The 12,411-nt window shown below is 39.7% G+C and overlaps 1 protein-coding gene across 2 annotated transcripts; it reads right to left on the bottom strand.

The window, feature by feature from the left end:
• Nucleotides 1-26: 26 nt before the first annotated feature.
• On the bottom strand, nucleotides 27-11,302 carry LOC138113733 (coagulation factor XIII B chain-like). 2 transcript variants are annotated; one of them, XM_069022377.1, is made up of 13 exons: nucleotides 11,209-11,302; nucleotides 9,926-10,126; nucleotides 9,255-9,440; nucleotides 7,795-7,971; nucleotides 7,496-7,672; nucleotides 6,145-6,315; nucleotides 5,719-5,811; nucleotides 4,874-5,056; nucleotides 3,223-3,426; nucleotides 2,673-2,855; nucleotides 1,807-1,996; nucleotides 1,534-1,713; nucleotides 27-1,368 (listed from the first exon to the last, which is right to left on the bottom strand). In XM_069022377.1, exons 1-12 carry the CDS (start codon nucleotides 11,288-11,290, stop codon nucleotides 1,674-1,676), a joined length of 1,887 nt encoding a protein of 628 aa, XP_068878478.1. In that variant the 5' UTR covers nucleotides 11,291-11,302; the 3' UTR covers nucleotides 27-1,368; nucleotides 1,534-1,673. The 2 variants fall into 2 exon arrangements, with proteins under 2 accessions (XP_068878478.1, XP_068878479.1); XM_069022378.1 differs by lacking the exon at nucleotides 1,534-1,713 and having other exon boundaries at nucleotides 1,755-1,996.
• Nucleotides 11,303-12,411: the final 1,109 nt, after the last annotated feature.

A 12,411-nucleotide genomic window follows, 5' to 3' on the forward strand; every position in this document is an offset into this window, starting at 1 on the left:
CTTGCTTGGAAATGAGCCTGGGGTGAGTGTCCTGAGTGCCTGAGCAGAAAGAGCAAGTACGTGGAGCCTCCTTTGAACAACTCAAGGAAGTCTCTAGCCACAATCAGTTCTGGGGGACTTGAGCCAGATTATTTCCTGCAAGGGCAAGACACGTTGGGGTGCAAATAATTGGGGTTTCTAGGTGAAGGTGGGAACTGCATCCTGGTCCAGGCCTTGGATGGGCCAGTCTATGCCACCCCCAGCCCCATCTGCCCTTCACAAACAAGGAGGAAGTGCCTGTGGAAGTCAGTGGCAGCCTGGCTGTGGTAACCATGTACTAATGCAGTTCATGATTCAAAACGGGGAGAAAAAAGCAAGTACCAGAGTACAAATCATACACGTTAGGAAAGCAGAATTTGACTTATTTAGGAAAAGAGTAGATGGCAGTGCTTGGGACTCACAGGAGTCCAGAAACACTTGTAAGTCTTGAAGCACAGGATCCTGCAAGCACAAGATTATTCAATTATCATCTTCAGGAGGAAAATCGCATCTACCTTGACTGGCTTATCTAATCAGAGACTTCACAGAGATCTCTGAAGCAGAAAAGGTATCAATGTACAGGGGATTGAGGCAAAAACAGGCTCCAAGGTGAGCTGTCCATGGCAGTGATGTGGCATGTATGGATAATGTTAGAAAAATTGAAGCTCAGAGCGGCACTTGCAAGGGACATCAAGGGTCACAATTACTACACTAGGATTAAAACAATGAATGAGAAAATATGGCGTGTCACTAAAACAGGTAGGTGATTTAGTGGCAGCAGCCCCACACAAAGCTCGAGTATGTGATGCATTCTTTGCCTCCAAGTTCATCAACAAGATGCTGCCTTCATGTCTGCAATGCCCCTGATCCTGTCCTGTGCTCACAGCCACACAGCCAGTGTTGTGTGTACATCCCGAGGAAGGGATGGGGCTAAATGAATTCTACTTCCAGCAGCTGTTCCAGCAAGGGCCTTTTAATCCCCTTCTCTCCCTTTCACCCAGATTGCTTTGTAAGAAGGGTAGTGCTATTACATACACTGTGTAAAGTATTTTTATCAACCCTTTTTTCTGCTTAGTGGTTGACTGGGTTTTGATCAAATAAGCAGAATTTGTCTATTCCTGAATGCTTTAATTTCTTTTTCTGTTTTATTCTTTCATGTAACTCTTGAAAAAGCCTTGGAAACCCATACAGAGCACCATACATGCTATGATTTCACAGACACATGAGTTTAGGCATAAAAGACAGAGAATACCCTTATAGTGGCTTTTTTTATTAAAACTGGCTGAAATGGATTGTCCATATTCCTGGATTCTCTTCATAGCTGTAGTCACAGATGTTCATAAGCAGAACCTTAAGAGTACCAATATATGAGTCATAAGAAATCATACAAAGTACTTGGATTTTAATATTCTTAAAATAGTTTTAAGAATAATAATTAACTACTCAGTAACTTTGTCTACTTTTAGGTTTTAAGTAGTTTTACAGATCCCTTAAAAACTTTTAGAGGCTCCTTACCTGGGAAGGGAGACATGAGTGCTGTTAAGATGTACAACTCCTTCCTTCAGATTTTTCCATGTGTATGCCAATATTGCATCCCTGTGCTGCACTGCTCATCCTCATCCCACAAATGTCTTTCCCTTGTGTCCCAATCCAGCTCAGACCCAGCACTCATTTCCCAAAGCTGAGTGGAGTGACCTGGAGAACATGAGGCCACCCTCATTCACCTACATACATACCTTTCCTACAGGCTTTCCTCAAGTCCATACTTGTTGTCCTCTTTCAACACACCTGGGATATGCCAGCTGTCCTCTCTTACACTGTACTTGAAATAAAGTTGTGCCAGATTCTGCTCCAACATGGTTCTGTTTACAGTAAAATCCAACATAATCCCCGTGGTAAAAGTGAACTTGATCTGCATAGAATGCTTGCAGCAGCACATTATTTTTCTCCATTTCAGTTTTTGACAAAGTACATGGCTCTAAAAAAGAGAGACTTGATCAGTGCTAATAAATTGATTCTTATTGGAACAATATTTTGACTAGGCTACACTAGAACTGTAAATCATTTCCCATTGTCTTATTATACTGCAGGCATATCATAGTTAAGGAAATAAAAACAATGCCCGATGAGCTTAACTTGCTTCTACTAAAACTTTCATCTGTCACTGAAGAAACTGAAATTGAGATTTAAAAGTTCTAGCTGACGATACTCAATTTAAAAATTTTAAGTATCTGATTTTAGAGAGAATTTGAGCTGTTCAGCCTGAAGAAAAGAAGGATCCAGGGAGACCTCATTGTACCCTTCCAGAACCTAAAAAGGGCTTGTAAGAAAGATGAAGACAGGCTTTTTAGTAAGGCCTGGAGCAATAGGACATGGGGGTTATGGTTTTAAACCATAAAGAGACATAGATTCAGCCTAGACATAAGGGAGACATTACCACCAGTGAGAGTGGTAAAACACTGGTACAGTTTACCCAGAAAGGCAGTGGTTGCACACTCCTGGGATCATCCAAGGTCAGGCTGGACAGGGCTCTGAGCAACCCTACTCATTGTAGGGGGTTGGACTAGATGGCCCTACCAGGTCACTTCCAGGCTGCTCCTTGAGGCTATGAATCTTACAGAGAAGTTCTTATTTATCTTATTTATTACACCTACCTATACAAACTGGTGGTGAAGTCCACTGTCCTTCAGAGCAGTAGATTCTCTCAGAGCCTTGCAAAAAATGATAGTCAGAGCAAATATACTGAACTGAAGAACCACTGTCATACTGGGGCAGCGCTGGGAGAGTAAGAGCTCCATTTGCAATAGATGGTGGAGAGCCACATTTTTCTGTAGCAGCTGCAGTAACAAAGCATTTCAGAAACATTCAGCATAAGAAATTAACAAATAGACAGCTTTATCATAAATTAAATGAACATGAAGGTTTTCTTTTTACAGCTCTCTTTGTACAGAGCTTTCAGTTTCCTGGGCTTAGAGAAGAGCTTCCCCCTCCTTTCTCCAGCCTTGCCCATCAAAGGAAGGTGTATCACTTTTCCATGCATGGATATGTTAAACAATAGAGGTGCCTTGTGCATCTGTATTGTTGAAGCCTAAGCACTGATTATTTACAACAGACTCCAGGCTCACACTGAAAACAAAGAAAATAATTTCTAAATAGGTCTAAGGTTGATTAATTAGAAAGGCAATGAAAAAATTATTGTTTTACCTTGAGTAACACATTTTGGATATTTCAGTCTGCCATGGTCACACTGTGTCCTCCCAGGAGATGGAATGGCAATCTGGAGAAAATCATATCCCTGTTTACATTCAAACTCTATGAGATCTCCATGAAAGAAAATTAATTCTTCCCGTCTCCATTTCAATGTTATGTTGTTGCTGTCCATATCAGTTACATTAAGAGTACACGGTTCTAGGAAATAAAAGTGTGTTTTAATAAAAAGCCACTGCACTGGTTTCTTAGCTCCCTTTTGTAGGAGTGAAGAAAGAGAACCCCAAGTCACTAGTTCTAAAATGCTTCTGAATCTTGCAAGACAAAGAAGTACAGATACATAAAAAAAATGCAAATGGAAAGAAATGGTCTGAAGTAACACCAGAGACCAAACACATGCAAAAAGAAGGGATGCTTTTTGACAGGGTTCTTAAAACCAGGATCACATCAGGGAGTGTAGCCTTCCATTAGATGATTAACCTCGTTAACTTCTGAAATGCCTGCTCAACATCAATAAAGCCTGACAGAGGGTCACCTACAAAATAAATTGCTACAAGTTCCACGAGAATCATTGGCTGCTAAAGGCCCTTATTGATGCTTTGCTGAGGGAAAGGCAGGGAGAACTCAGTTACTGGCAGTCTGGTGACAGCAGTGTAACACCAAATTCACATGGAATTTTCCTGAAGCTAACATCAGCATATACTCTTTCTGCTCTGATTAGGTGAGCATTGAAAAGAAATCTCAGAAAACATGCAAAGGATGATGGGCTTATTTAGATGCTTAGGAGACAAATAATGCTCACAGGAAATGAGATTTCATTATTTCACAGGATTTGTTAAATTTGAGTATTCAGATCCAAAAATGCTGACCTGGACCTTTCAGTCTAAATAAGGTAACTTTTGTTCATTTAGAAATAAGCAATTAAAACTGAACTGGTTGTTTATTTTCATTTTCATGGTAGATTAAGAACTTCAAGGTGAGCCAATTTAACAAAGGATGTTAGAAAAATTGGATTATTTCATTAGAGATAGGAAGGAAACATAAACAAACAACTCATGTTTGTATTGCTGCTAGCATTGGCAATTGTCTAGTGGGAGTTCTACACATTGTGTTGGGCAGCATACATAAGAGCAGCACAGAAAAATTGAAAAGTTTAGGCCAGGATAAAACAACAGATACAAAGACACATAATTTAAAAAAAAAAAAAAAAGGCTGAAAGTTTAAAAACAAAAGTCCAAGAAGTCATTGCTAATTCTTCATTAACTGTATCTAAAATCTATTTAGGGAATGGTCACACCACTCCTTCCAATTATCTATTGAAGGACAGGAAGAAATTAACTGAATGGACAATATGGAGGAATGAAATTGGAGAATCCTCCCAGGAAGCAGGGACAGCTATATCCTAGAATAGCTCGCTCAGGAAACAGAGGAGTCTTTTTAATTGGCTGGTTTTAAGAACAGGCCAGAGAACACCCAGGAGAGGCCTGCCAACAATTTAATTCTGGTTCATCCTCATATTTCTGGAATCTTTATTAACTCCAGTCAAAGAGAGAAGATGGTAAAGAAAAGATTATTTAGAGGTTCTTTCCAATTTTCATTCCTTTCTGTATTACATATGACAAAACTCGCTTTTCCTCCCAAGACTCACCTAAGCAGGTTGGTTGTTCTGTCCAGTTTCCATGGTCACAGTAGACAGTACTAGGCCCATCCAAAAAGTGGTAATGCTGACAGCCATATTCTACTGAGGAACCATTTTTGTAGCTTGCCAATAATGGGCCCAGGACACCACCATTTTTAATCACAGGTGGAGAGGCACAGTCTTGCTGCACTTCTGATATGAGATAGAGAAACAGGCAATTAGATCTTGATTAGATTACAACAATGTTTACACTGGTGAAAGTATTAGACCAATACTAGACTGAGCAAAATAATTTGCATACAATTAAAATCCAAACCAATATAATTCCTTTTCCAAATTTCATTTTCAGAGATTCTACACTTGCCTTACAGAATTGCAGACATGCATTTTATTTCCCTCTACACTTTACATCTATGTCTACTTTTGACTCCTGCTGGTTTACACTCAACACAGTAATCTGTTCTTTTTATGTGACAAGACCATCTTATTTGTTACTTGAAATGTTTCACCCATGTGTGGTTCAAAATAAACAAAAGAAACCTCACTGGAACTATTGATCAAAGGAACAACAAAATATACGAATTTGCATGTTCAAATAGTATTAAAGGGTACAAAATGACTGAAAGTAAATGCTGTATATGAAATAAAATTAAAAATACAGAGCAGGCTTATTGGTGTAATTTAGAAATAAGCCACAATAGTCTTTCATTAATTGGCTACATTGACATGCGTAGCACATGCAAGCATTTCCAGGAATAAGGAACTCTCCTATAGCAAAAGAATAAAAGTAGTCATAAAATGCCTATAATTGGATTGGAGAGTCCCTTTTAAATAGAAGGGCAACGTTCACCTACTCATATCTTCATTGTGATGTGTTTGGCTTGCCTTTATTTCTGCATCTGCTTCGAGTGGTGGTGGTGCCTCAGATTCCTGTTTATCCACAGTTCCTGTAACCATAGCAGAAACTCAGAACCAGTTTTCTCAGAAACAGCTCATTTTAAAATACTACAACAGCCAGACATGATGCACTGTAAAATGTAATAATCCCAGTTTTCCAGGGAAGATGTCACAGGTGGCAGCTGAATTCACTTAGCTCATCCTTCTTTTTAATCTGGGAACCATGGATTGCCTGCAAAACATGCAGCACTTTGCCTCTCAAGCCTTTTAACAGAGGAAGGCAAACAGTTTTGCAGATACAGAAACGAAAGCTCTCCAGAAAATTAAGGCATGGTCTGAAGAATCATTTCAGTTCAGTTGGCAGCCTTCACAGAAGTACTCACCAATACAGATGGAGGGTGATCTCCATTTTCCTCCTTCACACTGGATTTCCTCAGATCCTCTTCTTCCCAAGGTACACTGCACACGAACTTTGTCTCCATTACGATATGTTCTTCTGGCTGTGCTGATATGGCCATGAGGGAGTGGTGGTGGAGGACATTTATTTTTTACATCTGAAAATAAAAAATTGCATATTGTTTTCTCTCTTACCAAAACCACATACACAATTAAGCTCACCATACACAATGCAAGTCTATCACTCTAAAGGCCTTTTTTGGCTAATCCAGAGTAACAGCTTAATAAAATTTTCTCAATTTTCTTAATACAATGGGAGACCTGAACAAACAAGTGATTTTGCATTCAACAAGTATAAAAATAGAAATACTATGTCATTGTACTGCTATAAACAAATTTGTAATTTCTCCACAGAGACTTAATAAAATGTTCTTTAAAGGACTCCAGGAAATAGAAATTTCCCATACCCTCCCCATTCATATAATATTTAAAGCAGATTATGTATTAATTTTAATCCTACAGAAGGAGCAATAATCATAGCCCATTTCCTATTTCCAAATTAAGTTTGTGATTACTGTATCCTCAAAAGTAGATTTAGGCCTTGTTTTCATCCTCCTGAGCATCTCCACCTTCTCTGCACTCACTCAAGAAAAGTTCCTGCTGTGTCATGAGAATAAACACAGGGTTGGAGTCTAAGCTGTACTAAAGGTTGGTTTGTGCTGCTTTCTGCTCTATTCTGTATCTCAACTGCTTCACCTTTCATTCCTTTGGAACTTTCTTTACTGAGACTTTCCATTATCCCCCAATGACTGGGGAAGTGATAGCAATTGCTAAAGGTGTGTTTCTGTTCTCAGGACAACCTTTTAATTAATTCTGTTCAAAACAAGTAAGGTTTGGGGAGGCTGGACAGCTCTGAAAAGTACCACAAGCTAAAAATTTTATTTTTAACGCCTCTCAAGAGGTACATCCCCACCCCACAAGGCAGGATTAAGCAGGCCTGATTAAACCTTCATGTATTCTGAACAGAGTTTATTGAGCTTCTGGGTCTAAACAATTCCCTGTAACTGTTGATTCCTGCTTCTCCAGGATATAACAGAGAAACAACACTAAGAGACAGTATCTGCTCTGCTGCTACCGTTCACTGAAATGTAGTTCCAATTACCATTACCTCCCTTCCTGCCACTTTGGCTCTCTGTCCTTTGGCTAGCACTCGATTTAGATTTAGGCTGCAAACTGGTACAACCATATTTTTATTTTGTATTCATAAAGCATTTCTTGAAAGAAGGTTAGAGCTCTTCTCTAAGAATTTGACATAGTAAAACTATAAAAACAGGGTACCTTCACACACTGGAGGGTCTGGATACCACCCAAAATCGTAACACTGAATCAAGTCAAATCCGGTGACAGAATAATGTTTGTCACAGAAAAAGTGAACTACATCTCCTTCTTCATAGAATTTCTTCACAGGATGAAAACCTCCATGAGCAACTTCACTCAAAGAGGAGCAAGTTATTCCTGGGAATAAAACACAGCAGTGAAAACCAGTTGAGGAAAGCTCCCCCCACCAGCTGATGAAAGAAGCCTCTTTGCCAATTTTTACACGTAGAACAAATCAGTTTTCAGAGAGAAGGACGTACTGGTGCAGCTGGGGGTGAGGTCCCAGCCGTGTGCGAGGCACAGCGCTGCCTCAGAGGCGTTCCCCGCCGCGGTGCGATATCCCTCCTCACACCAGTACCGCAGCGTCCCGTTCAGCTGCACCTCCTGCAGGGCCCTGGAGTAGCTGCCGTGGCGTAACTTGGGCACCTGACATGACTCTAAAAGAAATAAAGCACAGGCATGATGTTAATTGCTCTTTTTGTTGAGAGTATTCCAAAGTTTTCCTTAAATACACGTTAAAAGTTGTCATATCCCAGGCAAAACCTTGGCAAATAACAAATAATTACAAATGCAGTTGGTTGGCACAAGTTTTTCATTCATCATTTGGAACAGAAAGTTGGTATGGCAATGGATTTATTTGAAACAATGTGATTTCATCTCTGCTGATTCATTTTACATGGAATTGCATCTATACAAATGCACAAAACCAGCAGCACGTGAAACCTGACAAATTCTTCCCCAGAGGAACAACTGAGAACCTGCTTTAGGAGTACTCAAATGAGAGTCTGTCATAGGCAGTTTGGCCCTATGTCAGAGACTGAAATATTACAGTCTATGACTTAAACATTTTCTTAAAGGACTTTTAAAACTGAATTGCAAAAACATTTTCTTAAAGGTGGAGACCACAGCCCCAGGGCTACCAGCTGCCAGGCTCACACAGACCCTCAAACCAACAGTGGAGGGAGGAGAGGCCTTGGGTATCTTGGAAAACCTCTGGTCAGAGGTGCAGTGACTGCCCGTCCTCCCCTGTGCAGAGAGGCCCAGCTGAGGGGTCCTCACCAGGGAGGGGGGGGAAGCTTATCCACAGCAGGAGGGGGTGACATGGCCCATCACAGGGGCCCCCCTCAAAGGGGTCCCCAGACCCTGCACCAGAGATGGTGCAACAGACCCTCAGTGTTGCAAGGGACAGTGTCAAGCCAGTCCCTGCAAGAGAGGCACATGGGCATTCCCACCTGGCCCAAAGTGGATATTAGTCCACAGAGTTCTGCACTCTGGTGTGTGGTGGCGTGGCCACGGCAGTGACAGGGGACCCTCACCACCAGCAGACCGGATGGAGGGGAGCAACGAGACGTTGTTGGGACCCTCAGATGGGTGATGTGCTTCCACCTAACCCCTGCCACCTCTCCCTGTCCCCCCACCCCCCATGCACACTTCTTTTTTCCATTTCTTTCTTTCTTTTCTCTTCCCTTCTCTTTGCCTCTTTTACTATTAAATAAAATACATCAAATTTTTGGCATCAACATCTAACCTCTTTTGGTTTTAATCTTGTTTCTGGGAATATTTTGAACCTTCTGAGTTCTTTCCGGTTTATGCACAGAGACCCAGCTTGCTTTACTTTTCTGGGTTTAAACTGGATCGTAACACCCTACAGGTACAGCAAGGACAGTGAAACTAAATACATCTGCAATAGATTAAAAAGGAGAAAAATGCAGAATCCTACCAAGTTTTTTAGTACATTTTGGCTGGAAGGACCATCCTTGTGGCTGACACTGCACTGTATCTTCAGTACCACCACTCTGGGTGTGGTAGCCTGGATTACATTTGTATTGCAATTTCTCATGGATTTTGAAGTCCATCTCTGTGCTGGAAAAAGAGCCATTTTCCAAAAGAGGCTTGTTGCATTTTCCTGAAGGAAAGAAAACAGCTTGGTTAGAAAGAATGGAATAATTTGTTCTCCAGGAAGCAAAAGAAGGGGTTTGTAGCTATACTGATCTAATCTTATTTTCTTGACCTACTGAAGAAACACTGCTCCAATCATCAAAAAATACATCAAGCCACCAGTAACAACATGGAATACAGCCAAGGAATCTAGAGCTAGGGAGATTGGAGAAGATATACATCTAAGGGAAAACTAAGTTTTCTTAGACTAAGAAAACTGGGCAACTTCCTTACGTTCTCATAAAAAACATAAATGGTTAAGAGCCCATAAAATGTGTACTATTGTAAAAAAATGCCATATATAAACCCATGTAGTCTTGATATAAATAATTGATTGCACCCTGTACATTTTATCCCTTCTGTTATGCAGCTTCTTTTCCTATATATCCCAGGAAAACCAGCTAGGAAATGTTCCTGCTGGAAGCAATGAGGAGATGAATAAAGTTAACTCACTGTAGCATTGTGGCACTGGAGACCATCCTTTTGCTGTACAAGTTATTCTTCCATCTTGAGTCCCAGTTTCAGTCGTGTAACCAACCATACAAGAATAGGAGAGTTTTTTTCCTTTGTGCATAGGGAAATAGTAACTTTTGAAACTGTAATAGTACTGGGCAAGGTTTCCATTTTCTATCTGTGGCAAATCACAAGGTGTATCTGCAAAAGGATAAATATATTTCCCACTAAAAATTTCAGCCCAGATATGAATGTTTTTGCATGAATTTTTTTAATATCAGCTTGACTGATACAGGCTTTCAAAGAAGAACAAAATTCAGAATACTTACAAGCATGAAGGGCCTTTTAAGACCTGCTGAAATGAAGACATACTACAATTTTATCAGCTTTTGCTCTTAGGGTTCACAAGAATATCAGCTGTAGAATAAAACCTCCTAATGTGAACTGGGCAAAACTGATGCAGGACACCTTGATTCTACTCTATTTTGCCCAGAAGCATGAGCACCCTTTGCTACACAAACACACCAATGCCTACTGTAAAATTCAGTGACAAGTGTCAGGATTAGCTGTGCCTCAGCTCCTCAATTCAGAAAATGTTAGCAGAAAAGTAGGACAAACTGCCAGGAGGCAATATATGAGTTAGGCTTTAAAAAGAGAATTTAAAAACAGTCAATAGAAAAGAAAGATGAAATGGAGATTAAGGAAAAAACAATGGCAATTAAAAAAACCAACAGAATCCCCCAGTTATAGGAGAAGACCTTCAAAAAGAGTAGAGCTGAATATGACCTTGAGTTACTTAAAAAAACCCCAAAATAAAAAACCAAATAAATGAACAAAAAAACCCAAAACAACAAACAGAAGAAGAAATCAATGCTGAAAATAGGGATAGAAAATGCAGGACCGCCCCAGACTAACTGCTGCAGGTTCCATTTAACTTCCACTATTTTGCTTTGTAACAAACTGAAAACATTTCAATCCCCAAGACACTTCAATATATAAAAAGTTTTAATAGTACAAAATTCAATTTGTTTAAGTGCCTCAAAACAGCTCAAAGACACTTCAGAAGAAATTTCTTCTGAAGTCTGAACATTTCAATATTGCAGCTTTGAGACTTAGACAGGAATCACCTACAGCTGAATCGTGATCATCAGCCATGTCACAACAGAATTGTATTTAAATTTAAAAAGCAGTATTTATGCAGTAAAGAAATGAAAGACATTGCCCTTAAGTTACCAAGGCCGCATATTCTAGATTCAATGTACAATAGAATTCAGTGTATTTACCTTCTGCAAAGAGTTTCCCTGAACACACCATAACTAGGAAGAAAAAACAGCTTTTCAATCTCATCTTCCTTATTGTCTCCATCTACAGTTCCCACTACCTGTGAAAACTCCCTAAGTATTACTTTTGTAAATAATTAACTGAATTTTCCAAGGCATTCAACAAATGCCTCAATGTCTATGGTATTTTGTAACAAGTTGATTCACTGGAAAACCTATTTTTATTTATTTTAGTTCTCCAAATACCTTAGCACTAGACTGGCAGGATTCTACCTCCATTTGATACACTTTATCATCAGTAATTTATCATTTTACAGTGAAATCAGGCAACAAGCTTATGGAACACTTTAAACTTGCTGATCACTGTTCCCCTCACAACCTCCAGAGTCCCAAGTTTAAAGGGCATTCTGTTATCAGATTATTTACCCTGGCTGAAAGCAGAGACAATTCCCCCGTCCTCCAGCCTACCCCCAGAGCAAACCAGTCAGCTGCATGCTATAGATATTCATGATTTTGGAGTTTCTTACAGGAACAACATAGTCACTCTTACTATCTGTCTGAGTTGTGTTGAACACAAGCCTCTTTCAAATATTTTTTAAACAAAACCAGAAAAAAATGAACCTCATTTACAGTCACCTGACTGACTAATGGCTACCAGTTGATTTAGCATCATTAGAGGTATAATGCTTAACTTTGGGAGTGGGAGGGTATAATTTTACAGATTGCTTTTTCTTGGCATTTTCTCTAAGCAAACACAATTCTGAGAATGCAGAAGAGAACAGGATGAAAAGGGATGCTGTGATGAACACAAACTATTCAGCCAGAGGAGATGTATGCTTGTATGCACTGCTCACTTGATACGAAGAAGAAACTCAGAGATCACCTCCCTTAAAATGTCAGCTCAGAATTTCTAAATTCACCTTTACAAGATCCTGTTGTTCCATCACTATCTTGAAATGCTTAAAAAACAGAGGAATCATAATATTTTTTTTCTTGCTGTCATACGTGATCTCTCAAGACCTCACTAGAAAGTAGACTCAAGCTCCTCAAAACCAGCCAATTTTGAAATCCACAGCCTAAGCTTCCCTTTCTACACGTCTCTAGATCAGACAACATTACTGTCCCCCATAAACAACTGCTTTTAATAGAATTCGACAATATCTAATCAGAGTGAAGAATCCCATGCTATTTGTAATATTCACAGTT

The sequence above is a fragment of the Aphelocoma coerulescens genome, chromosome 8 (assembly GCF_041296385.1).
Source record: "Aphelocoma coerulescens isolate FSJ_1873_10779 chromosome 8, UR_Acoe_1.0, whole genome shotgun sequence".
NCBI classification, from domain to species: Eukaryota; Metazoa; Chordata; class Aves; order Passeriformes; family Corvidae; genus Aphelocoma; species Aphelocoma coerulescens.

Excerpts from the sequence above, each read along its gene's own strand:
- LOC138113733 (XM_069022377.1), bottom strand. The coding sequence starts at position 11,290 with ATGGAGACAATAAGGAAGATGAGATTGAAAAGCTGTTTTTTCTTCCTA. Across the intron at positions 5,812-6,144 it reads ATCACCCTCCATCTGTATTG|GAACTGTGGATAAACAGGAA; the intron begins GTGAGTACTTCT and ends CTATGGTTACAG. Across the intron at positions 2,856-3,222 it reads TCCAAAATGTGTTACTCAAG|CTGCTACAGAAAAATGTGGC; the intron begins GTAAAACAATAA and ends TTGTTACTGCAG.